This window comes from Meles meles, chromosome 7 (assembly GCF_922984935.1).
Source record: "Meles meles chromosome 7, mMelMel3.1 paternal haplotype, whole genome shotgun sequence".
Lineage (NCBI taxonomy): Eukaryota > Metazoa > Chordata > Mammalia > Carnivora > Mustelidae > Meles > Meles meles.
In genome coordinates, this window is record NC_060072.1 from 4,046,279 (window position 1) to 4,073,499 (window position 27,221).

Consider the following 27,221-nt stretch of genomic DNA (forward strand, 5'->3'; position numbering starts at 1 on the left):
AATATGGATTATTATACTTGGTTCTTTTTTCACATTCTGTAATTTATCTCTAGTATTTGTAGATATTTTATTGCATATTTATATTTATTATAATCTTTATTTTAATTTATAAAATCTAATTTCTTTCAGAAAATAATCAGAATATAACTTTTGAATAAATAAGTAAAATATTGGCCTACAAGCATTGTAAAATCAGCATGTCTATTTTTTTTTTTTTAATATTTTACTTATTTCACAGAGAGGGCAGAGAGGCAGGCAGAGAGAGAGAGGAGGAAGCAGGCTCCTCGCCGAGCAGAGAGCCCGATGTGGGGCTCGATCCCAGGACCCTGGGATCATGACCTGAGCAGAAGGCAGAGGCTTTAACCCACTGAGCCACCCAGGCGCCCCTCAGCATGTCTAAATTTATGTTCTTTCTGAATCTTGATCTCCTGCATTTAATTTTATGCTTCTAGCCAAATGAAGTTCTGGTTTTGCCTCAAGGATTTCCTTGTAACCTCTACAATCCCCAGGCTTTTCTAATCATACCTCCGAAACATTTCTGAAATCTTTTTTAATTCATCCTATCTATTATTGGCTGATTTCTTACCATTGCCTCTAGTTCACTTGGACCAATCCATTTTCCGAATGGTTGGCAGAGTGGTGGTCTATTTAAAGCTCCTGTCTGATCGCTTCTCTCTCCTGTGTGCTGTATCACCCCAGTCGGTGCTAATCCGACTGCACGCCCTCCGTAAACCCTCAGTACAGTCCTCATCTGTACTCAATACCAAGTCTTCCTATCACGGTGCACAAAGAGCTCCACCATCTGCCCTGCCTGCCAGCCTCACCTCTAAGCTGTTCCTCAACTCTCACTTTACGTTCTAGGAATTCTAAACTCTTTCATGTTCCCGCTTTCGCCACCCCACCCCGTCACACATGTGCACACACTGTCTGCTCATGCGTCTGCGCTCTGTTGCCAGAGTTCCACCACTGCCCCGCTCCTGTCTGTGTCACTGACTGCTGCTGCCTGTATGGAGTCTCTCTCTGTTCTATCCTTGCTAGCAGAAACCTGATCTCACTGTGGAACAGTCTAGAAGGGGCCAGTGGAAGGAAACGGCACTTCATCAGTAGGCCTGCTGGAAACGTTCTTAGTAGAACACTCTCCCTTCTTTCTTGAAACACAGACCCAATAGCTAGAGCTGTAGGGTTCTCCTGGACTGCAAAATGGCTTGGAAAATTACGTGAGGGATCCACGTCACTAGTGACACATCGTCACACAGTACAGTAAGCTTTATGGAGAGCTTGAAAGCGGAGGAGCCTATGTGGGTCTTCACCTTTCATTCAAGAGAGGGTGGTTTGGCCCAGCACAACCAGCGCGAGGTAACAGTGTTCCAGGAGGGCGATGCTGCCGCCATGCCGCTTAGGGTTTGTCTGGAGGAGCTGGAGGAGCCAGCGGAGTGTGTGGCATGGGCTTCCTGGTCGGGGACTAACTGCCTTCCATGAGGAGCTCGCTTTCCATGCCTCTGCTCTGGCCGTCCAGTAAGATCTAGTGTTTTCCACCCAAAAGACTCCACTCCAAAACTGCTAGAACTTGTACAGGAATTCAGTAAAGTGTCAGGATATAAAATCAATGCACAGAAATCAGTTGCATTTCTCTACACCAACAACAAGACAGAAGAAAGAGAAATTAAGGAGTCAATCCCATTTACAATTGCACCCAAAACTATAAGATACCTAGGAATAAACCTAACCAAAGAGGCTAAGAATCTATATGCGGAAAACTATAAAGTACTCATGAAAGAAATTGAGGAGGACTCAAAGAAATGGAAAAATGTTCCATGCTCCTGGATTGGAAGAAGAAACTGTGAAAATGTCTATGCTACCTAAAGCAATCTACACATTTAATGCAATCCCTATCAAAATACCATCCATTTTTTTCAAAGAAATGGAACAAATAATCCTAAAATTTATATGGAACCAGAAAAGACCTCGAATAGCCAAAGGAATATTGAAAAAGAAAGCCAAAGTTGGTGGCATCACAATTCCGGACTTCAAGCTCTATTACAAAGCTGTCATCATCAAGACAGAATGGTACTGGCACAAAACCAGACACATAGATCAATGGAACAGAATAGAGAACCCAGAAATCGACCCTCAACTCTATGGTCAACTCATCTTCAACAAAGCAGGAAAGAATGTCCAATGGAAAAAAGACAGCCTCTTCAATAAATGGTGCTGGGAAAATTGGACAGCCACATGCAGAAAAATGAAATTGGACCACTTCCTTACACCACACATGAAAATAGACTCAAAATGGATGAAGGACCTCAGTGTGAGAAAGGAATCCATCAAAATCCTTGAGGAGAACGCAGGCAGCAACCTCTTCGACCTCAGCCACAGCAACGTCTTCCTAGGAACATCGGCAAAGGCAAGGGAAGCAAGGGCAAGAATGAACTATTGGGACTTCATCAAGATCAAAAGCTTTTGCAAAGCAAAGGAAACAGTTAACAAAACCAAAAGACAACTGACAGAATGGGATAAGATATTTGCAAACGACATATCAGATAAAGGGCTAGTGTCCAAAATCTATAAGGAACTTAGCAAACTCAACGCCCAAAGAACAAACAATCCAATCAAGAAATGGGCAGAGGACATGAACAGACATTTCTGCAAAGAAGACATCCAGATGGCCAACAGACACATGAAAAAGTGCTCCACATCACTCAGCATCAGGGAAATACAAATCAAAACCGCCATGAGATATCACCTCACACCAGTCAGAATGGCTAAAATTAACAAGTCAGGAAATGACAGATGCTGGCGAGGATGCGGAGAAAGGGAAGCCCTCCTACACTGTTGGTGGGAATGCAAGCTGATGCAACCAGTCTGGAAAACAGCATGGAGGTTCCTCAAAAAGTTGAAAACGAACTACCCTATGACCCAGCAATTGCACTACTGGGTATTTACCCTAAAGATATAAACGTAGTGATCCGAAGGGGCACGTGCACCCGAATGTTTATAGCAGCAATGTCTACAATAGCCAAACTATGTAAAGAACCTAGATGTCCATCAACAGATGAATGGATAAAGAAGATGTGGTATATATACACAATGGAATACTATGCAGCCATCAAAAGAAATGAAATCTTGCCATTTGCGACGACGTGGATGGAACTAGAGGGTATCATGCTTAGTGAAATAAGTCAGTCGGAGAAAGACAACTGTCATATGATCTCCCTGATATGAGGACATGGAGAAGCAACATGGGGGGTTAAGGGGATAGGAGAAGAATAAATGAAAGAAGATGGGATTGGGAGGGAGACAAACCATAAGTGACTCTTAATTTCTCAAAACAAACTGAGGGTTGCTGGGGGGAGGGAGGGTTAGGAGACGGGGAGGGGGTTATGGACATTAGGGAGGGTATGTGCTATGGTGAGTGCTGTGAAGTGTGTAAACCTGGTGATTCACAGACCTGTACCCCTGGGGATAAAAATACGAAATAAAAATTTTTTAAAAAAATCTAGTGTTTTCCAAAGAGCCATTTCAGACCCAGTGAGAGACTCATCCAGGCTAATAGCTGGGAAGGAAGAGAGCCCCTGAGGCCTTCCAGAAAATCACAAGGCTACTCCCTCCCTTGAAGAGTCGTCCAGATACTAACGGTGACAGAGCGGTTTTCTGTCAGGACACCGGAGCCGCCATACAAGCCTGCAGCGCGCACCTCTGACTGCGCGAGAGAGAAACGGGGTTTCCTTGTGACCAACTTCTAACCAGTCCTCTGACGTAATGAAAACCTTCCCTCTCCAGGACCTTCCGCGGAGAGGCTGGGTGGGACCCCCAGTGTTATGCTTCCGTATTACTCTGAGTATGATTCTAGCCTCTCCTCACTCTCTGTTGTAATGATCTGTTTCCCCACTAGCATGATTCCCCGTGCTCAGTGCCGCGTGTCACTCCCTTCGGCCACTCCGCTGTCAGCACAGAAGGTCTCAAACACATGGCACGCGGGGGCCGTTTGAACGAAGGAGTGAATGAGACTCCTGTTTGTTGGCTTTTTTCCTAAGCTCACGTTGCTGGATCCAGTCTTCCACCGGTGGTCCCCTCCTGCTTTCACTAAATAATCAGAAACATTTGCAAGACACTGAGAATCATTAATTCCATAAAGCATGTACTTAATCACAGGACTATAAACTTGAAGCTCTTATAAAAGGCATAAGCCTTTGACTCCATTTCGATTTTTTTCTTGGTCCCGGTTTCATATGCACCTTGGAGAATGTGCTCTGTTTAGTGTCCTAACGTTGCTAAGGCTAATTTCATAATATGCCATTGACATGTGACAACAAGTTCTTCAAAATATAGGATTATACAATGCAAACTGATATAAAATTCAAATATCTTTGGTGTTTGCTTCTCCATATTGAATATGTTTGGAACTAATACACAATTTATTTTTTCAAGATTCTTTTTTTTTTAAAGATTTTATTTATTTGACACAGATCACAAGTAGGCAGAGAGGCAGGCAGAGAGAGAGGAAGGGAAGCAGGCTCCCCGCCGAGCAGAGAGCCCGATGTGGGGCTCGATCCCAGGACCCTGGGATCAGGACCTGAGCCAAGGCAGGGTTAAGTTGGCTTAACAGACTGAGCCACCCAGGCACTCTAATATACAATGTATTTTGAACCTTTTTAACTGCTACTAATTTGTTGTCTAGAATTGCTTTGGGCTTTAGCAAAACGGAATGTTGCGTTTGTGATCTGTATGTTGGCTAGTGTCATTCATAACTAGGTATTTTATTAGTAAATTTCAGTAAGTGGTTTTCTCATCTATAAATTCTCAGCTGTAAAAATTGCCATTTATATCCTATTTTTATCTTCCTTATGTGCGTTTCTCCAGGATAAAATATTTTTACTTTTACAGACAGTAGCTCTTGATGGAACATTATTTTTAAAATCTGGGGTGATCTCTGGAGGGTCAAGTGACTTAAGATACAAGGCTCGATGCTGGGATGAGAAGGAAATAAAGACCTTAAGAGACAGAAGAACCCAGCTGGTCCAGGAACTAAAGGTAAGCCCATGCTGTAAAAGCTGTGGAACACAAATTGTAGAATAATTGTGCTTTTAAATTAATCTGTTGGTAATAAATGTTACCATGCCTGTCCTTTAAAAAAATTAAAGTAAAATTTCAAGTAAAGCAAAACAGAATAAAGTTATAGACAATATCTCTCTAACCTGTCCTTACATCTCAGGGATATTTGCTGAACACGGTTCGATATAGAGCCTCTGGAAATTTCCTCTGTGTACAAAGTATATGTATTATTTTTCCTATTTGTTTTATGATGTGCTTTTGCTACAAATAGTTTTTGCAACAAGCTTTTTCATTGAACACTGTAACATGAACATGCTTTTATCTTTTTTTTACTATTGTTTTTTTAAATTTTATTTTTTCAGTGTTCCAAGATTCATTGTTTATGCACCACACCCAGTGCTCCACACAATCCATGCCCTCCTTGATACCCACCACCAGGCTCACCTATCTTAACATACAGAAAACCATTTATTTTTAGTGAATCCTGCCTAGTATTTCATTGTCTAGGTTGTGTTTACTTAACCAGTCTCCAATAATGGATATTTTGGATTTTGCTATTACAAAGGAGGTGGCATTAAACATTCTTTAGAGAAGGAGATTAGCACATGATGTAGAGAAGGAGAATAGCACAGTACCTAGGAGTATCAATTCTGTGGCCTCGCTGCCCCAGTTTGAATCATGGCTCCACCACTTACTAGTGGTAGGATCTTGGGCAAGTTACCCAACCTCTTTGTACCCTAGTTTTCCCACCTGCAAAATGGGTATAATAAAAGTACCTTCCTTTTAGGGTTATTTTAAGGATCAAATCACATAAACCCGTTAAAATACTTAAAAACAGTGCCTGGCATGTGTGAGTATTATATAAATGTTTGCTGTTATTATGTGAAATATCTTTATTTGTATAAATATGTCTCCAAGATGAATTCCCGTATGTAGAATTTCTGGGTCTAAGGATATGTACATTTATACTATTGATGGGTGTTGCTAAGTTCCCATCAAAAGAACACTGGTAGTATTAGTCCCTGGATTGCAACATGAAATATTAGCAAAAATTTCCATCTTTGCCAGTCTGGTTAAGAAAATATACGTATGATCCAATTGTTTTAGTATGCATTTCTTAAATTATACCTGAGATTGAACATTTCCACCTGTTTTATTGGTTCTTTGTAACTTTTTCTTCAAACTGCTTATTTCCTTCGCACATTTTTCTATAAGGTTGCCTATTATTTTATTAGTCACCCTAAGAATTATTTGTATAATGAATAAATTAGTTCTTAGTCATAAATGACTTTTCTTTGGGTTAATTGAGGTGTAATTTATATGCAATAACTGCCGCCCATTTTAAGCGTGTGATTCAGTAAGTTTGGACAAATGTGTATAGTCATGTAATTGCCCCCACAACCACAGAACATTTCCATCATGCCCTGGTTTCTTTGTAGTCAGCCTCCTCCCTGGACCCTGGACTGAGAGTGGGGGAAACAAGAGCACCTCTTTCATAGCTGTTGAAAGGATTAAGTAGTTTAATAAATGTAAACTTGATAGAACACTGGTAAGGGCTCAATAAATGTGAGATATTATTTAGAATATCTATGAAACACTTTAAAAAACTGATTATATGTTTGTCCATAATGGAAACTTCAGTAGCTTTCTAAAAGGTCATCTTGATTATAATTTAATGAAGTTAGAAGTAGTGACTAAAAAATTTTTGTTTGCCTAGAAATTAAGAAGGGCACTTATAGATAGTTTGGGGATCAAAGAAGTAATCAAAAGGCAAATTACAAAATGTCTCAAAAGTGATAAATGGGAAGTCTTTGAGACACATATAAGTTACATCAAGAAGAAATACCTTCATTATTAAAGAAGAAAAATGAGACATCAGGACATTTATTACTTTAAGAAATTAGAACAACAACCACAATAAACAACAGAAACTTACAATGGAATTTTTAAAGCTGAAATTAGAAAACAAACCAAATAGAAAAGGGACCAGTGAATCTAAAAGCTGTTCTTTTGAAAGACTAATAATAATAAACTCTTTGCAATTCTAATAAAGGAGGAAAAGTGAGAAGCAAAAATAGACTAGGAATGAAAAGGCTAAAATAATTTAAAGAGAATCTTATGAGCAAATAACTATATAATAAAAAAAATAAAAACCTGAAGGGGAAGATTTTCAAAAATATATAATTAAAAATAAAAATATAAAAACAAATATATAAATAAAGATTGACCAAAAAGAAGTGGGACATTTGAAAAGTTAAGCAATGGCAGGCAGTGGTGTAGTCTGCTGGCCCAGTAACCACAATGTCTTCCTTTCTTTCTGGGCTCTATTAAAAAGTCATAAAAACAAAACAAAACAACTTGATTTCCCAAGTTTCGTTGGAGCTGCCAGTGGCCATGTGACAGTTTTAGAGGTATAAATGGAAGTAATGGTATTATCTCCTGCATTTTCTTCTTCCTTACTGGAATGCAGTCAGGAGGCCTGGAGATGCAGTAGCCATCTTTTACCAAGAGATGGCGAGCATGAGGATAAGACCAGTGTTCTAAGAAGTTAAAAGTTACATGCCATTGTTGAGGAACTGCATTGCCCTAGACAGCTTTTGCATGAGAATCGTAAACCCCCATTTTTTTTTTTTTTAAAGCCACGGTTAGTTGAGTGACCCACCCACCATTGAAAAAACACACCAGGAAAATAAAATAGCAGCTATGGAAAATTGTAGAAAACTCAAAATTATCACGTGATCCAGTAATTCCACTTCTGGATATATACTCCAAGGAATTTAAAGCAGGGTCTAGAAGAGACAGGTGTACACCTATGGTCATACGAGCATTATTCACAGTAGACAAAACGTAGAAGCAACCCAAAGGGTGCATCAGTAGGTGAGCGGACAGGTGAAAGTGTTCTGTACATAAAATGAAACATTCAGCCTTAGGGAGGGAGGACATCCTATCACGTGCTCCACAATGGACGAACATTATGCTACATGAAAACAGCCAGTCACAAACAGACAGGTATGGTGGATTCGACTTACATGAGGTGTTTAGAGTCATCAGATTCATGGAGACAGAGAGTAGAATGGTGGGTGCCAGGGACTGAGGGGAGAGGAGAATGAAGACTTGTTCTGTGGGCACAGGGCTTCAGTTGTGCAAGACGAAAAGACTTCTGGCGATGGGCTGCACAACATCAATGAAGCACTTAGGCACTAGGCACTGTACACTTAAAAATGGTAAAGATGGTAAATTTTATGTGGTGTATATTTTGCCACAGTTTAAACAAAGATTCCTGGTGTTTCATGTGTTTACAGCTGAGTTCTAACATAATTCTAATCTTAAGCCACAAACTTGCCAGTTTATTTTATGAAGTTAGTATAACTTTAATTATAAGTATTATAAAGATACTACAAAAAATAAAACTGGAGAATGACTTCGCTTGTGCATATAAGTGCGTAATTCCTAAATTAAATATCAGTCTAGAGAATTCAGCAATATAGTAAAAGAAAAATGTATCTACCTAAATATGCTTTGTTCCAAGAAAATAAGGATGTTCTAATATTAACTGGTTATCAACATAGTCCATTACAATAACAAGTTGAAGGCAGGAGAAAATTCATATGATTATATGTAAAAATGTATTTGATAAAGTTTAGGAGGTAGTCCGAATTAAAATGCTAAGAAAAGAGTAAATGTTGGAAATTATTTAAATAAATCACTTTTACCAAAGACCAACAGATGTAATTGCTTAAATGGTGAAACATTAAAACCATTTTATTTATTTATTCAGTTTATTTCAAAGATTTATTTGAGAGAGAGAGAGCATGGGAGTGGGGGGAAGTGCAGAGGGAGAGGGAGCGAGAAGCTCAAGCAGACTCCCCGCTGAGCACAGCCTGACGCAGGGCTCCATCCCAGGACCCCGAGACCATGGCCTGCGCCAGAATCATGAGTGGGCACCTAACCGACAGAGCTGCCCAGGGGCCCACATTAAACCCTTTCATGCAAAATCAGGAAGTAGACAGAGATATCTGCTGGCACCAGTATTAAATAATGTGGTCTTGAAAGTTATACTAAATACAGTTAGACACAAATAATCTGTATAAATCTTTGAAAGGAGAAATACGAACTTTTTGCTGATAAGATTATAGTTTTAAAACTACTAGATTAATAAGCTAATGTGAGGGCTACATAAATAAAACTCCGATTTTTCTCTCTCAAGCATCTAAAAGTAGAAAATATTCTTTTTTTTTTTTAGATTTTATTTATTTATTTGACAGAGATCACAAGCAGGCAGAGAGGCAGGCAAAGAGAGAGGAAGAGGGAAGCAGGCTCCCCACTGAGCAGAGAGCCCGATGCAGGGCTCCATCCCAGGACCCTGGGATCGTGACCCAAGCCGAAGGCAGAGGCTTTAACCCACTGAGCCACCCAGGCGCCCCTAGAAAATATTCTCAGAGGAATAAATGTAAATCTAAAGGCACAGTAACTATTTTTAGAAAACTAAATCTTAATGAGAAACATAAAACAACAAAGAGGAAAGACATACTGTATTCTTGAGTTAGATGTCCCCCAATTTGGGGCGCCTGGGTGGCTCAGTGGATTAAGCCTCTGCCTTCGACTCAGGTCATAATCTCAGGGTCTTGGGATCGAGTCCCGCATCCGGCTCTCTGCTCAGCAGGGAGCCCGTTCCTCCTCTCTCTCTGTCTGCCTCTCCGCCTACTTGTGATCTCTGTCAAATAAATAAATAAAATCTTTTTTTAAAAAAAAGTCCCCCAATTCATATATTACTAAATAAAATTTTAATTAAAATATTATTGAGGATATTTTAGTTTGAGAAGATGATATTCTAGTTCTTACAAATGAAGAGTTCCCTGAGACTAGGAAAAAAATGTGATGAAAGAGATGGTGGGACTTGGCTTGCCAGCATACAGAATTCTATCAGAAGCCGTTGCCATGAAGCTGTGGAAGTTTTGGAGTAAGAATGGACGGATTAATGAAACAGAACAGGACTTCCAGAAACAGAGCCCACTCTGTTTGACAATTTAGTATACAACAAAGACAGTGTTTTAATCTGGTAGGAAAAGGATGGATTATTTAGTAAAAGGTATTTGCGTATCTAGAGAAAATAATGTTATGCCCCATATTGTAACAAAAGTAAATTCCAGATGGATTAAAAACCTGAATGCAAAAGAAAATTTAAGTGAGGATAAAAGCCATTATATATACGTTTTTGAAGTTTAAAATGAAGACTAGTTCTATTCCACCAAAGATTTCTCTATACGTTGACATGAAATAGTCCTTATGGGAGAACATCTGGGGAAAGGAAAAGATTAGACCGTTTGCAGAAAAGTCCATTGTCTAAGCAACATGAAGAAGTGCTCAGTGGAATGTCAAGGGAATACAAATTAAATTCAGATTACTCCACACCTATCCGTAAGGCTATGCTGGAGGCGATGTAAAGAAACGTGCAGTCATACATTACTTATAGAAACACGACTGGTTACAGCTTCTGAGAAAGCAGTGGGAAGCAGCTCTTAGACACACGTACCTTTGACCCATCGGTCTCACCCTGAGGAATCTACTGCCTGGAAATAAACAGTATGTTGCCGCCTCGTTTGTAATGGCAGAAGCCTGCAAACAAAGTGAAGGCCCTTCATTAAGAAAACAGTTGAATAATGGTACAGTCACACCCTGGAATAATATGCAGTTGTGAGCAACTGAATGAGAAAAACAGGAGACAGAAAAGCACACTCTGGGCGCCTGGGTGGCTCAGTGGGTGTAAGCCTCTGCCTTCGGCTCAGGTCATGATCTCAGGGTCCTGGGATCGAGCCCCGCATCGGGCTCTCTGCTCAGGTGGAGCCTGCTTCCCCCTCTCTCTCTCTGCTGCCTCTCTGCCTACTTGTGATCTCTGTCTGTCAAATAAAATCTTTAAAAATAAAAGAAAAGCACATTCAATAAGATTCTAAATTTGTAAAACAGGTGAAAACCACATATAGGACATGTATTCATGTAAAACCTGGGAGTATAATGCACTAGAGTTAGTTTGGTTGAGTAGTGGGGTGGGTGAAGGAGGAAGGGAATGCTTCCTCTAAATTCTTCCACTAAAAGCAAGGCTGATCCCATTTAGGTCACTCCTGTGCCTTGGGTGGAGCACACACTTCCCATTGCTCATTTCTCACTCCTGTGTCCTCCTAGGAAGTGTGTTAGTCTTGAGGGTGCTGTAGGGCATTGTGGTCCCCCCAGATAGCTTGTGTACTTGATTGCCGTCTCTTATCAGAAGGGGGGAGATGGGGTGTGGGTGACTTATGACACATGGAAGCTCTTTAAAAAGTGAAAGTGCCTTCTATTGTGTAAAATGTTCTGTTTCTCTCTCTTTTTAGGATTTAATGAAGATACTTCGCAAGGAAGCAGATTTGAAACAAATACAGACTCTAGTACAGGGAACTCATACACGACTCAAATATTCCCAAAGTGAACTAGAGATGATAAAAAAGAAGCACCTTGCTGCTTTTTTCCGGGTAATATGGGCTTACAGAAAACTGGGTGGAGATGAGAGCCAAGACAGAGAACTTCAGGAATTACATTTATAGCGTCATGTAATTTTTACACTTTACCCCATGATTGAGATTATATTCGAGTTGATTTTTACAGTTGTTAATCTTGACATACGGCTGTGCCTCCATTTACCTTACCTCAGGGATTCCCTTTTTTAAAAAAAAAACGATTTTATTCATTGTGAAAGAGAAAGCACGGGTAGAGGGGAGCAGTAGAGGGAGAGGGAGAAGCAGACTCCTAGCAGACCCCTAGCAGGGGGCCCCATGCAGGGCTCGGTCTCAAGACTGTGGGATCATGACCTGAGCCAAAGGCAGACACTTAGCCATCTGAACCACCCACGTGTCCCATAGGATTCCCTTTTTATTCTAAAAGATACCTTCACATTTGTTTGCTTCATTGTATAAAGGTAAAATAGTTACATTGAAAAGAATCTTTCTCTTTCGTCATTAGGAACAGTCTCAGCTACAAAGTGAACTACTGAATATTGAGTCTCAGTGTACTATGCTGAGTGAAGGAATCAAAGAGCGCCAACAAAGAATTGAAGAATTTCAAGAAAAGATAGACAAGGTCCGGAATGCTGTATTTATTACTGATGGACGTGTAAGCTACAGTTCTAGACCAGATGCTGGACTTAGGGCTTCTTGAGTATACGCTAAAGCAGTTTGATTAAGTCCTGAGTTTTACTGGTTTGCCAGATGAGTTTCTCTGTGTCTCTGGAGAACCACTGTTGCCCCCCTCGAGAGAGAATGACCAGTGCGTAGTTGCTCTCTGCTCTCCAGCATCTCCTTGCCCGTTATAAAAATTACAGCTTCTTTCTTCTCCCGCTGTCCTTAACACCAGAAAGGAAGACCCTTTCTTTCAGATTATCTTTTAAAGTTACTCATTCCCTCAGTAATTATTTCTTGAACATTTCTTATGTGTATGGGGCTCAGTGCTTGGCTCTGAGGCAAGAAAGATTTGGTCATCTAGCCTCTGCTTATAAAATGACAGGACCTTTCTGACTTAATTCATTCTAATCCTTAGAAAGTTGTCTGTCCCACTGTCCCTTAATAACTTCCACCCTTTGCTTTGTTCTGCCTTGTATCACAAGATTTGAAACCACACTTCTGTTGCTCCTTAATTTTCTCTTTTCCGGGTTCAGTACTCCGAATGCTTTAATCATGGATTTAAAACCAGCTCTGGCAACCATCCTCTGGGTGCTCTGTTGTTTGTCAATGCCCAGAACAAAGCTTAATGTCGGAATACTGTCTGACCTGCGTGGAATACCATGGACTCAGCACATGAAACTGATACTTTCCATAGGTTTGATTACGTAGTTATGCAAATTGTAACTTGCCACTGCATCAGTCCTGTCCCATTCATATTTAATTTATATTCTGAAAGTTATGTTAACATGGCCTGCTGTTTAAAACAGGTCTCTCTTATCCTATAATTGTATATAAATGCAAGGCTTTAAAACTATCAAGGTTAAATGTTGTTTTGTTGGATTTGGCTCATTCTAGATCTTCCAGATCTTTCTGTCTTAATTCTATGCTCCAGTCCTTTTGGCTTTATTGCCTGAGACTCTATAGTCATAAACACTCATATCTGAAGAATATTTTATTTATTTATGTAGAATGTTATACTACGGTGTGGCTAATTTAAAGGAAATAGTTCTGATTTGGTTTCCAACACTTCATAAAGCCAAAAGGGTTGATAAAGCCAATTATGAGCTTTCTTAATTAGTTTTTAGAGTAAGAAATTTGAAAATAGAGGGTGTAGTTTGAGGAGTTAAAGAAAAAAAAAACACTGGTTCCTCAGAGTACAATAATGTTTTTTGGATTAGATTTTGGCCTAATATAGGAAATTCTTGGTGGGAAGAATTTAGGTTTAAGCATTGTCTATATGTATACTTATTAAACCAGTTATTTTGAAATAATTTAAAAGGTGGAAGATGAGATTTTCAAACACTTCTGTGAAGAAATTGGTGTGGAAAATATTCGTGAATTTGAGAAGAAACATGTTAAACAGCAACAAGAAATTGATCAGAAAAGGTATTTTTATTAGAAAATGTTAGTAAGCAACTCACATATATATAAGTGTAACTGTTACTTCTTTTTTTTAGAGATTTATATATCCATTTTAGAGAGAGGGGCGGGGACAAGCAGACTCCCTACTGAGTGTGGAACCCAGTGTGGGGCTCAGTCTCATGACCCAACAGAGCCATCCAGGCTCCCCATAACCATAATTTTTTAATTTAAGGGAATTGTGACTGAGGGGGTCTTTATTTCAGTTCATCAAGAAATAGCTAGTAAGCATTCACATTCTTATGAAGAGCTATAATTCTTTTATTCCATAATTTTTAAAGAGGAAAAGCATAAATATACAAAATAAGAGAATGGGGACATAATTACACACATAGCAGTTATTTTTAAAATAGTAAGATAATTTAATTATTTCTCTGTAAATATCCATGTATGTGGATAAAATTGATAATCTTCAAAAAATAACATATTCCCAAGATAGAAAAATATAAGATCGTTGCCATAAGAAAAGATCATAAAAATCCTCCTACCCAGCACCCTCTTCCCCAGATTCACCAGGTACATAAGGTCTCACAAAAGAATCATCCCAGTAAACTTTAAAGGCACAAGTAACTTCAACATTTAACATTTAAACAAATGTTCAGTATTTAAACTACTTTATACTATAGAAGAGGAAGAAACATCCTTTTATGAAATGAACATAATATTTAATAATACTGATGCAAAAATCCAAAAAATGTTATGTACACATCCCATAAGAAACTAAATCATTCTTACCTATAAATAATGAAATAAAATAAGGTTACCTAGAAACAAACACTGCAACAGCCCAAAAAACAATACACCATTATCTAGTGTAGACTTCATTCCAGAAATAAAAGGGTGGGTCAATATCAGAAATTATTCCTACAATTTTTATCATATTAATGATCAAAGAAGAAAAATCACACAATCAACTCTAGAGAGGAGGAAGTCACTTTACAGAATTTAGCATCCATTCTTGATTTTAAATCTTAAATATACTTTAACCTTTTTAAAAAATTTTTTATTTAAATTCATTTAGCCAACGTATAGTACATCATTAATTTCAGATAGAAAACACCTTCTTCTAAATCAGCTCACGTTTTCATGGAGGACGCTAGGAGTGTTCCTAGTAAAGTGAGAAGTGAGCGGGACATTCCGTACCACCGTCGTTACCTAATGCTCTTCTAGAAATCCCAGTCCATAGGGTTAGACAAGAAATAAGGTATAAACATTTGCAAAGGAGGAAATAAAGCTTCCATTATTTGCAGGTTATATGATATATATCTAGAAATTCCTGGAAAACAAATTAGAAACTTTTTTGTTAGAAACAAAAAAGAATTCAGTAATATGGCTGGATGCGAATATTAACACGAAACTTTAAATTGAAAATTAACATAAAAGTTAATTTAAAAATTTTAGACTTTATATATAGAAACTACCAGGGAGACAATATATAGGGAGAAAATACCTCAAATATTAAGAAATGAGAAAGGTAAAATACTTAGTACTTAGGAGTAAACTTACTAAATGCAAAAGTACATAAAGAAACTTTCAGGGGGGGGCGCCTGGGTGGCTCAGCGGGTTAAAGCCTCTGCCTTCGGCTCAGGTCATGATCCCAGGGTCCTGGGATCGAGCCCCGCATCGGGCTCTCTGCTTGGCTGGGAGCCTGCTTCCTCCTCTCTCTCTCTCTGCCTGCCTCTCTGCCTACTTGTAATCTCTATCTGTCGAATAAATAAATCTTAAAAAAAAAAAAAAAAAAGAAACTTTCAGGGGCGCCCAGCTGACTCGGTTGAGCATGCAATGCTTGATTTCAGGGTTGTGAGTTCAAGCCCCAAATTGGGTTAGACTTTATTTAATAAAAGAAATCTAATATCTTAAACAAGACAGAGAAATAATCTTGAATAAAAAGAAAAAACATACTAGTTTTTTTAATAGGGAGACCCAATATTATAAAGAAGTTGGTTCTCCCTAACTTCATCTCTAATTTACGTATTATCTCAATACATGTGTGGACAAGGATTTTTTTAACCAGATAAGATGATTCTAGAGTTCACATTCAGAACTAGCTAAGAAAAATCTGGGAAAGATAATGAGAAAAGACCAGAACTCCCAGACTTTGGAGCATGTGTAAAGTTGGATTCATTAAAATCTTGAGGTGCTCGCTCGCAAACGGAGTCTAGAAATACACTCAGATCTCTAAGGGAAATTCGAGTTAATATAAAGCTGGCATTTCCTATCAGTGGAGAAAAAAATATACTGTTCAGCCATCATGTTGGGATACATGTGTTTGTAACCTGGAAAAAAGCCTACTTGGATCCCTGCCTCATTTCTTAGACTCAGATTAATGCCAGCTGGATCAAAGATTTCAGTAAATAAATGAAAACATAGGAATACTAGAATGTCGTAAGAAAGTTTTTAAAAATAATCTCAGATCAAGGAAGGTCTTTAAGTATGACCTAAATGCTGGACGCTGTAAAAGAAAAGATAAGATGCAAATGTGTAGAAATAACATGTTCTGCACGGCAATAGCACCACAGAGAGAACTGAGACATGATATTGGGCGGGAAATATATATACACATGTGTTTGGAGACCGTTAAGAGTGGTTGCCTCTGAAGAGACTGAGAGTGTGGGACAGAGATACTTACTTTTTGTGTTTTCTTACATCTTTTTAACTTCATACCACATCCATGTATTACATTTTTGAATGTAATTGCATTGGCATTATGACTATAAATTCCGAATATAAGGGTACAATAGTGACAATGACAAGGTTGTATTGTAGGTTAGAGGACAGTCCCTTTGCTGGAGATCTAGTCATATTTAAAAGGAGTCAAAATCATGCAGAAATAGGAAACAAAGCATTTACGACTGCAGATTATTTAAGGTCTCTATACTGTACTTATCTAGATGATTGGTTTCTTTTGTAGTAGGGGCTGCTTTTTTTTGGTTTTATTGAGATGTAATTGACATACATCACTGTTTAAGGCGTATAGCATAATGGTTTGACTTACATGTATTGTAAAATGATTACTGCCTAAGTTTTGTTAATATCTATCATCTATAGATATAAAAATCAAATATAATTTTTATTTTTACTTATGTTTTTACTTTTTATTTTAGTTCCAATAAAGTTAGCATACAGTGTTATATTAATTTCAGGTGTATAATATAATGGTTCTATATATATATATATGTATTCAATATATTCAATATATGTTCCATATATTACACCATGCTCATCAAGGTAACTATACTCTTAATCCCATTTATCGATTTCATACCTCCTCCACCCTCCTCCCCTTGTGATAGCAATTTGTTCTCTATAGTTAAGAGTCTGTTTTTTGGTTTGTCTCTTTTTTTTCCTTTGTTCATTTGTTCTGTTTCTTAAATTCCACAGTGGAGTGAAATCATACGGTGTTTGTCTTTCTCTGCCTGGCTTATTTCACTCAGCATAATACTCTGGCTCCTTCGGTGGTGTTGCGAATGGCCAGATGCCAGATTTCATTCTCTTATGGCTGAATGATATTCCATTCTGTGTATATACCCCACACCTTCTTTATCCACTCATCAGTTGATGGACACTTGGGCTACTTCCATAGTTTGGCTATTGTAAATAATGCTGCTATAAACACAGGGATGCATATATCCCTTTGAATTAGTGTTTTCCTGTTCTTTGGATAAATACCCAGGAGTGTGATTACTGAATTATAGGATAGTTTTATTTTTAACTTTTTAAAGAATCTCTATTCTGTTTTTCACAGTGGTTGCACCACCAAAAGTGCATAAGGGTTCCCTTGTTCTACGTCCTTGCCAATACCTGTTGTTTCTTATGTTTTGATTTTCATCATTCTGACAAGTGTGAGATAATATCTCACTGTGATTTATATTTTCCTGATGATGAGTGATGCGGAGCACCTTTTCATGTGTCTGTTGGCCTTCTTTATGTCTTCTTTGGAAAAATGTCTGTTCATGTCTTCTGTCCTTTTATTTTATTATTTTAAGATTTTTTTATTTATTTGAGAGACAGTGAGCATGAGCAAGGGGGAGGGTCAGAAGGAGAGGGAGAAGCAGAGTCCCCACTGAGCAGGGAGCTCGATGCAGGGCTCGATCCCAGGACCCTGAGATCATGACCTGAAGGCAGAGGCTCAACCCACTGAACCACCCAGGTGCCCCGGCCCATTTTTTAATTAGATTATTTGATTTGGGGGGCATTGAATTGTATAAGTTCTTTATATATTTTAGAAATATATCTATATCTATCTATCTTTATTGGATAGATCATTTGCAAATATCCTCTCCCATTCAGTAGGTTGTCCTTTAGTTTTGTTGACCGTTTCCTTTGCTGTTTTTTATGTTTTTTTTAATTTTTAATTTATTTATTTATTATTATTTATTTTTTAATATTTATTTTTTAATTTTATTTTATTTTTTATTTTGATGTAGTCCCAATAGTTTATTTTTGCCTTTGTTTCCCTTGCCTCAAGGGGCCTATCCAGAAAAAAGTTACTGTGACCAGTGTCAGAGACATTACTGCCTGTGCTCTAGTCTAGGATTTTTATGGTTTCATGCCTAACATTTAGGTCCCTAATTCACTTTGAGTTTCTTCTTTGTATATGGAATAAGAAAATGGCCCTGTTTCATTCGTCTGCATATAGTCGTCCAGTTTTCCCAACACCATTTGTTGAAGAGACTGTCTTTTTCCTATTGCATATTCACGCCTCCTTCATTGAAGATTAATTGACAGTACAGCTGTGAGTTTATTTCTGGGCTTTCTGTCCTGTTCTATGGAACTGTGGGTCTGTTTTTATGCCAGTTATATACTGTTTTAAGTACTATAACTTCATAGTATAACCTGAAATCTGGAATTCTGATACCTCCAGTTTTGTTTTGCTTTCTCAAGATTTCTTTGGCTTTTTAGGGGTCTTTTGTGGTTCCATACAGATTTTAGGATTGTTTGTTCTAGTTCTGTGAAAAATGCTATTGATATTTTGGTAAGATTGCATTAAATCTGTAGATTGCTCTGGGTAGTATAGATATTTTGACAGTATTTGTTCTTCTAATCCATGAGCATGGGATATCTTTCCATTTCTTGGTGTCTTCAATTTCTTTCATCAGTGTTTAATAATTTTCAGAGTACAGGTTTTTGAGCTCTTTGGTTAAGCTTACTCCTGGGTATTTTGTTATTTTTGGTATAATTATAAATGGGGTTGTTTTCTTAATTTCTCTTTCTGCTGCTTCATTATTAGTGTATAGAAATGCAACGCATTTCTGTAAATTGATTTTGTATCCTGCAGCTTTACTGAATTCATTTATCTGGCACTTCTCGTAGTTTTTTATTGGAGTCCTCAAGGTTTTCTATATATAGTATCATGTCCTCTGCAAATAAAGCTTTACTCCCTCATTACCAGTTTGGATGTATCTTATGCCTTTTTCTTATCTGGTTGCTATAGCTAGGACTTCCAGTACTACGTTGAATAAAAGTGGTGAGAGTAGACATCCTCATCTTATTCCTAACCTTAGGGGATAAGCTCTCAGTTTTCCCCCATTGAGTATAATCTTAACTATGGGCTTTTCTTTTTATTTATTTAGAGAAAGGGGGGCCATGGGTAGAGGGGCAGAGGGAGAGGGAGACAGAGAACCTCAAGCAGGCTCCATGCCCAGCATAGAGCCCAATGTGGGGCTGGATCTCTGACCCCGAGATCATGATCTTAGCCGAAATTAAGAGTTGGATACTTAACAGACTGAGCCACCCAGGAGCCCCACCTGTGGTTTTCATATAATCAAGTATAATTTTTTATTTTTTTAAGAATTTGAGAGAGGGGGGGCGCCTGGGTGGCTCAGTGGATTAAGCAACTGCCTTCGGCTCAGGTCATGATCTCAGGGTCCTGGGATCGAGCCCCACATCGGGCTCTCTGCTCCACAGGGAGCCTGCTTCCTCCTCTCTCTCTGCCTGCCTCTCTGCCTACTTGTGATCTCTCTCCCTGTCAAATAAATAAGTAAAATCTTAAAAAAAAAAAAAAAAGAATTTGAGAGAGAGAGAGCAAGGGGAGAGGCAGAGGGAGAGGGAGAAGCAGACTCCCTGCTGAGCAGGAATCCTGATGTGGGGCTCGATTTTGGGACTGTGACCTGAGCCGGAAGCAGATGCTTAACCAACTGAATCACCCAGGCGCCGTCAAGTAGAATTTTTAAATACAAAAGTAGTATGTGCCTCTTGGTGAACATAGAGAAAACTTTTTAAAAGATCAGTCTTTGTCCCATTGTCCAGAAATAAAAACCGTCAATATTTTGGCCCATTTCCTTTAATTCTAATTCTCTCATGGTCCATTCATTCATTCAACACCTATTTACTGTAAGCATCCCATGAGCCAGGAACCATTCTAGGCACTTGAGACTACAGCAGTGAACAAGGAGAGGCAAACCCTTGCCTCTTCTATGTCCTTTGCATTTCCATGTACATTTTAGGATGAGCTTTTCAATTGTTCTTAAAAGTCTGCTGGGGTTTTGATTGGGACTGTGTTAAATCCATAAATCAATTTTATTGACATTTTAACATTAATTGTCAATTAAAATTGACATTTTTTTAAAGATTTTATTTATTTATTTGACAGACAGAGATCACAAGTAGGCAGAGAGGCAGGCAGAGAGTGAGAGGGAAGCAGGCTCCCCACAGAGCAGAGAGCCGGACGTGGGACCCGATCCAGGACCCCGAGAACATGACCTGAGCCGAAGGCAGCGGCCCAAACCACTGAGCCACCCAGGCGCCCCTAAAATTGACATTTTAACAGTATTCATGAACACAATGCCTGTCTTCACTTAATATAGATCTTCCTTAATTTCTCTCATTAATGTTCTTTGGTGTTCAGTGTACAGGTCTTATATTTTGTTCAGTTAATTGTAAGTACCTTATATCTTTATGTTTATTATTTATAGAATTGTTTGTAATTATCAGTTACAAATAGATGTTGGTAGTATATTGAAATAAGATTGGTGTAAGTTTTTTTAGGATTTTATTTACTTTATTTATTTAGAGAGAATGGGGTGAGGGACAAGAGGAAGAGAGAGAATCTTGGACTCTGCGCTGAGCACAGAACCCAACACGGGGCTTGATCTCAAGACCTTGAGATCATGACCTGAATTGAAATCAATCACCTAATGCTCAGCTGAGTCACCTGGGCTCCCCTAAGCAGGATTAGTTGTTATATATTGACTCAGTATCCTGTAATTTTGCTGCACTTGTCAATTCTAGGAGCTCTTTTGTAGATTCCTTAGGATTTTTTACATAGGTGATCATATTTCATTGACAAAGAATTTATTTCTTCCTTTCCAGTTAGTGTGCCTTTTCCTTCTTTTTCTTGCCTTATTGCACTAACTAGGACCTCTGGTACGATGTTGAACAAATAGACGTGGTAGGAGCACACATCCTGCCTTTCTTCCAGTCTTAGGGCCACAGCATTCACTCGTTCATGGTTAAGTGCCCTTTAGGTTTTAACATTAGGTTTTAACATTAGGTTTTAACATTTAGGTTTTAACATTAGGGTGCCCTTTAGCAGGTTGAGATAATTCCTTTTTATTTCTAGTTTGCTGAAATGTTTTATGAATGAATATTGAATTCTGTCGAATACTTTTTCTGCCATTTTTTGAGTGAGTGCTTGGTTAGGGTTTCTGTTGTTACTTATTAATATGGTAAATTATATTGATTGATGTTAAACCAACTTTATATACATAGGAATAAGCACACTCAGTCATATTTGTATTTTTGGTTTTGATTTGCTAAAATTAAATATTTCTGGATTTGATTTGCTAAAATTTCAGTTAGATTTTTGCATCTACATTCATGAGCATGCTAATATACAGTTTTCTTGCAATATCTTTATCATGTTTTTGTATCAGGGTAATGCTAGACCCATCAGATAAGTCAAGAATTATCTCCTCTTGTGTTTTCTGGAAGGGTTTTTGGAGAATTTTGTATTATTTCTCTCATAAAAGAGAGAAATTTGGTAAAAATTTTCCAGTAAAGCAACTGGGGCCACCCATCTTTCTTTATGGGAAGGTTTTTAGTTACAAAATCAGTTCTCTTAGTAGGTGTAGAGCTAGGGGCGCCTGGGTGGCTCAGTCGATTAAGCTTCTGCCTTTGGCTCAGGTCATGATCCCAGGGTCCTGGGATTGAGACCCTCATCGGGCTCCCTGCTCAGTGGGGAGCCCGCTTCTCCCTCTCCCCCTGACTCCGCTCATGCTTTCTCTTGCTATCTCTCTGTCTCAAATAAATAAATAAAATCTTTTTTAAAAATAGATATATCCTTTTTCTTTTTCTTTTTTTTTTTTAAGGATCTTATTTATTTATTTGACAGAAAGATACAGGGAGAGAGGGAACACAAGCAGGGGGAGTAGCAAAGGGAGAAGCAGGCTTCCCACCAGGCAGAGAGCCCAGGGCAGGGCTCAATCCCAGACGTGACCTAAGCTGAAGGCAGGTGCTTAATGACTGAGCCACTCAGGTGCCCCCAGGATATCTTTTTTCTTGAGTGAGTTTTGGTAGTTTGTGTCTTTCGAGAAACTTTTGTGTTTCATCCAAGTTGTCAACTTTATAAACATAGTTATTAATAATATTTGCTTTTTAGCCTTTTTAATGTCTAGGATCTGTACTGGTGTCCTTTCTTTCATTTCTGATATTGGTGATTTGTCTTCTTTCTTTTCTTCCTAATGTCTAGCTGGAAGTGTTAATTTATTAATCCTTTATAAGAGCAGCTCTTGGTTTCGTTGATTTTCTCTGCGGTTTGTCTGTTTCTACGTGGTTGATTTCTGCTCTTACCTTTATTATTTTCTTTCTTCTACTGATTTTGGATTAATTATTTTCTATTATAAGCATTCTATTTACTTATTAATTTTAAATATTTTATTTATGTATTTGAGAGAGAGCATAAGCAGGGAGAGGAGAAAAAGAAGAGAGAGAAGCAATTTTCCCACTGAGCAGGGAGCCCAATGTGGGGCTCAGTCCCAGGACTGTGGGATCACAACCTGAGCTGAAGGCAGATGCTTAACCAACTGAGCCACACAGGCAACCCTCTGATATAAGCATTTTAAACTGTATATTTCTTTGTAAATATTGCTTAAGCTGCATCCCACTACTTCTGGTATGTTGTATTTTCATTCCATTCAGAATATTTTCTACTATCCCTTATGATTTCTTTCAGTGACCCATGGGGCATTTAGCAGTGTGTTGTTTAACAGGTGCCTGCTGGTGGGTGGAATGTTCTTTGGGTGGCAGTTAAACCAAGCTGGTTGGTATCACTCAAGTGCTCTCTATACTTACTGGGCCTCTGGCTGGTGCAGCAAACACTGAGAGGAGTGTTGGCGTTTCCAAGTGTACTTCTGGGTCCGTCAGTTCCTTCCAGTGCTGTCAGCCTTTACTTCATGTGTTCTACAGTGTTGCGGTTACGGCCGTCCGTGATTTGGGAACATTATGTCTTTTTGGTGAATTCATCCCTTTATCACTGTGAAATGCCCCTTTTTAGTCCCTATCATATTCTTTTTTCCGAAGTCTACTTGAACTTTGATAGATTTTCTGTAAAGAACTACGCCTATTTATGTTCATTGGGTTTCTCATAAAAATCCTACTGGCATTCTAATTGAGGTTGCATCAGATTTATAGATTTATTTGGGGAGAACATCTTCAAAATATCAAATCCTCTCACTGAAGAACATGATATGTCTCTTCATTTATTCTAATCATCCATATCCTATATTAGAATTTTAAAGGTTTTTTTATACAGATCTTGTGTGATCTTGTTACTTCCCAGATATTTTATAGGTTTTTTTTTCCTCTTATGAGTAGTATTTACTTTTATAATATTTTTCTAATTGGCTCCACTGGTGTAGAAAAATGCTATCAAATTTCCGATCGTAACATGATTTTGCTAAAACCTCCTACTACTTCTAGAAGCTTATCCATTTTGTGTCCTGGGATGCCCTTGACATCTGACTGGAGATGCAGAGTAGGCAGTCGAGTATACAAGTTCATGGGAGAGGTCCTGGTCGGAGGTATAAATTCCAGGATTGTTTGTATGCAGGGGGTACTTAAAGCCACGTGCCTGGGTAAGATCACCAGAAACCATCAAAGGAGCAGCCAGTGAGGGAGCAGGAAAGCCAGAGCGGGATGGTGTTCCAGAGCCAAGTGAAGAAGTGTTTCCCATAGTCTGCATGTCTGCCTCCTGCAGCAGGAAGAACATCCTTCAAGGATTTGTTCTGAACCCCTCCTGCCGGCGCTGTGCGCAGTGGTTAAGAGCAGAGACTCTGAGTATGTCACGGGCAGGCGCTCCGTCCCTTCCCCATGGGGCAGCCTGGAGCAAGAAACTGGACTCTGTGCCGTGTCTGCTCAGCTTCCTCATCAGCAGCGAGAGTGGTAGTAGCCCCTCAGGGCCCTACACCTGAAGGGAGTTAATCCACGTAAAGTACGTGTGGTGGTCTGGCACCGGTGGCCTCTCACCGAATATCACTCTGTGCCCATCACTACCGCGCTGTTGTGGCTTCTGATGGCGGTGAGTGCTGGGAAATCTGTCTGGGTCGAATGATCCTGCTAACAGGGGGCGTGAGGGAGAGAGGACGGGAAGGATGAGCTCCAGCTGGTCTTGGAGTTCTTTATGAGGAGTTGGGGAGGCTGGAGAAGGAGGAAGGAGCTTCAGGAGAGAGACGCTCTTCCATTCCCACGTGGGGCGTTTGTGGATAGCCATTTGGAAAGACAGACTAAATAAACGAGAATCAGCACATAAATTGTAACTTAAAGAGGATGGGAGAGAGCCCACAGATTACAAAAGATTTAAGAAACATATATCCAGGGGCACCTGGGTGGCTCAGTGGGTTAAGCCTCTGCCTTCGGCTCAGGTCGTGATCTCAGGATCCTGGGATCGAGGCCCCTGTCGGGCTCTCTGCTCAGCGGGAAGCCTGCTTCCCTCTCTCTCTCTGCCTGCCTCACTGCCTACTTGTGCTCTCTGTCAAATAAATAAATAGGGTATTTTTTAAAAAAAAGAAAGAAACATATATCCATATGCAGTGTGTGGATTCTGATTAAAACCAGTTTTTTGTTTTTAAGGATTTATTTATTTATTTGAGAGAGAGAGAGAGAGGAGATAGAGCACGAGTGGGGCGGAGAGGGTGAAGCAGGCTCCTGGCTGAGCCCATGCAGGACTCCATCCCAGGACCGAAGGCAGCGGCTTAACTGACTGAACCACTCAGGCATCCCTGTTTTGTTTTGATTTTAGTGAGACTCCGGCAGTCTGGTAACGACAGCAATCTAATATTGAGGAGTTGTCATCATTTGTATCTACAGTAGCTTGTGGTTTTGTGTTAATGGTCACTTCACTTCCAGAGATACAAACTAAAATATTTACTGATGAAGTTACATGATGTCTGAGATGTGCTTCAGAGACCCCAGGGTTGGAGCAAAGTCACAAATACAACTGTAGATAGAACAGGCTTGACCATGAACTAAATTCCTTATAGCATTCCTTCTGCTTCTATATTTTCTTAAAAATTTCCATAATAACAACTAAAAAATAAAGAATTAAGAGACTCCTTACCACGTGTAACACTTGGCTCTATTATACTAGATTAGAATTTGAGAAACAAAAAACTCGGCTTAATGTTCAACTCGAATACAGTCGCAACCAGCTGAAGAAGAGACTGAGTAAGATCAACACATTAAAGGAGACCGTCCAGAAAGGCAGAGAAGACATCGATAACCTAAAGCAGGTAACTAAGAACAGGTGGCTGAGGCGCCTGTCACTGAGATGAGACTTCCTCCATTGAGTAAACACGGGTGGAGCTCCTGAAGTGTCCTCCTGGGGACAGAAAGTGTGGAGGGCAGATTTGGGAAATACTGGAAGTCAAATCAGCAGTTTCGTGAATTCCTAGATGTTGAAGTGGGAGCCTAAGCCTAGGAGGGATGCCAGTGATGACTCCTGAGTCCTAGTTTGGGAGATGGGTGGATAGAGGAGCGAGTAAGAGGGAGAACATACCGGACCCATGGAGCTTGAGCTGCCTGTGTGACACCTAGGCAGCGATCTCTGGCAAGGAGCACACAGATGGTGGGAGGAGCCCAGGCCTGTTTCTGGAAGTGAATTGAAACTAAGTGGTTGAGATGCCCGGGCAGGGTGGAGGACTCTGGGGGGCAGTGAGGCAAGGGTGGGAGTCGTCACACCCGGGTTATGGAGGTGCAGCCAGAAACCCCGCCACGCCCGGAGGAGGAGTGGGGACGGTTGTCAAGTTACCAATTAAGAGGTCCCAGCAGCAAGAACGTCTTCATTGGGCGATGGGAACAGGAGTCAGATGGCATTAAGCTGAGGAATGAATCCAAAGTGAAGGACAAAGGTAGGAATCGCCAATTCCCAAGAAGCGTAGAGCCGGAGTGGGTCCCACAGAGCGGGATAGAGGTTCGCACACCACACAGAGCGAGGGTTTATCCCAGAATCACTGGGTTGGTTTCTTGACACTAAGATGATCTGTTGGCCTTATTAAAGTAAAAGATGGTGAGTCTACAATGTAAATTGTCTTCATCCAGGCTGAAGAAAATTGTCTGCAGATTGTGGATGATCTCATGGCGAAGCGGCAGCAACTTCAGGACGTATTTCTCACTCAGAATGCCAGCGCCGAGAAGGTCCACGCTCAGCTGGAAGAAGAGCGGAAGAGATTTCTGGCTATTGATAGGTAATTAGTTCGAAGGACCACAACCAGGATTTTGAAGACGTTATTACCAATTTGAAATTTACTGTAGGAAGTTTTGTTATTTGAATATGTACCCTTGGTGCCTTTGGTCCCACATCACACCTTTCAAGTGTTCTCCTCTGGGGAAAAACCAAAAGAGGTGGTTAGTTATTTAGAGTGAATAGTTCTCTTTGGCACATGACAATGTGGGCCTGTGCCAAGAGCCCCTTGCCCTAAATCCCTGTGACACTGTGGTACTGGGCCCCTCTCTGGTCCGCTTGTGGGACAAAGCCTGCAGGGGGGCGTCTGGAGCCCTTCTGCATGGTCGCGTACCCCAGCCCTGCCACTTACACACTATGCCTTCGTTTCCTCCTCTAGTAAATCGTAACCTGGGGACGCTCACAGCGTCTGCCTCCCAGGACACTTGCAAGGATTAAATGAGAGACTGTTCATAGGACACTTAGAACAGTCCCTGGCACATGCTAAGCATATGTGTCTGTCATGAGGGATGAAGGGGACGATGACACTTGGAACCAGGCGACCTGCTGTTCCACCGGGACCTCTGCTTTCCTGTGTGATTGGCATAACTGTAAGCGATCAGATGAAGTGTGCTCTGGTTTGGTCAGCTCTTAGCATTTCACGGTTTTGCTCACTGGTCGAAGACTTACAGCATTTTAGGATAGAGCCAGAAAGTTCTTTGTCTTCGATTTTTGAGTGGACTTAAAGTTCATTTACTCTTGAAATTTTTTCACTCTTGTAGTTAGTTTAAACAGAACTACATCTCTGTTCATTATCATATTTTTGAAAATCATATTCTTAATTTATTTTATTTTTTGGTCCTCTTTCTAGATCCTCTTTAAAATCCCACATTGTTTTAACTAGTAAA

General features: G+C 39.6%; 1 protein-coding gene across 2 annotated transcripts in view; it reads left to right on the forward strand.

Moving 5' to 3' along the window:
* The window catches only part of SMC1B (structural maintenance of chromosomes 1B), a 77,987-nt gene that overhangs the window by 37,497 nt on the left and 13,269 nt on the right, over positions 1–27,221 (forward strand). For both annotated transcript variants that reach the window (XM_046012856.1, XM_046012857.1), the window contains exons 12-17: positions 4,885–5,031; positions 11,418–11,555; positions 12,043–12,159; positions 13,519–13,625; positions 25,243–25,384; positions 26,193–26,338. In XM_046012856.1, the coding sequence (XP_045868812.1) occupies positions 4,885–5,031; positions 11,418–11,555; positions 12,043–12,159; positions 13,519–13,625; positions 25,243–25,384; positions 26,193–26,338 (797 nt within the window). The remainder of the gene's footprint in view (positions 1–4,884; positions 5,032–11,417; positions 11,556–12,042; positions 12,160–13,518; positions 13,626–25,242; positions 25,385–26,192; positions 26,339–27,221) is intronic.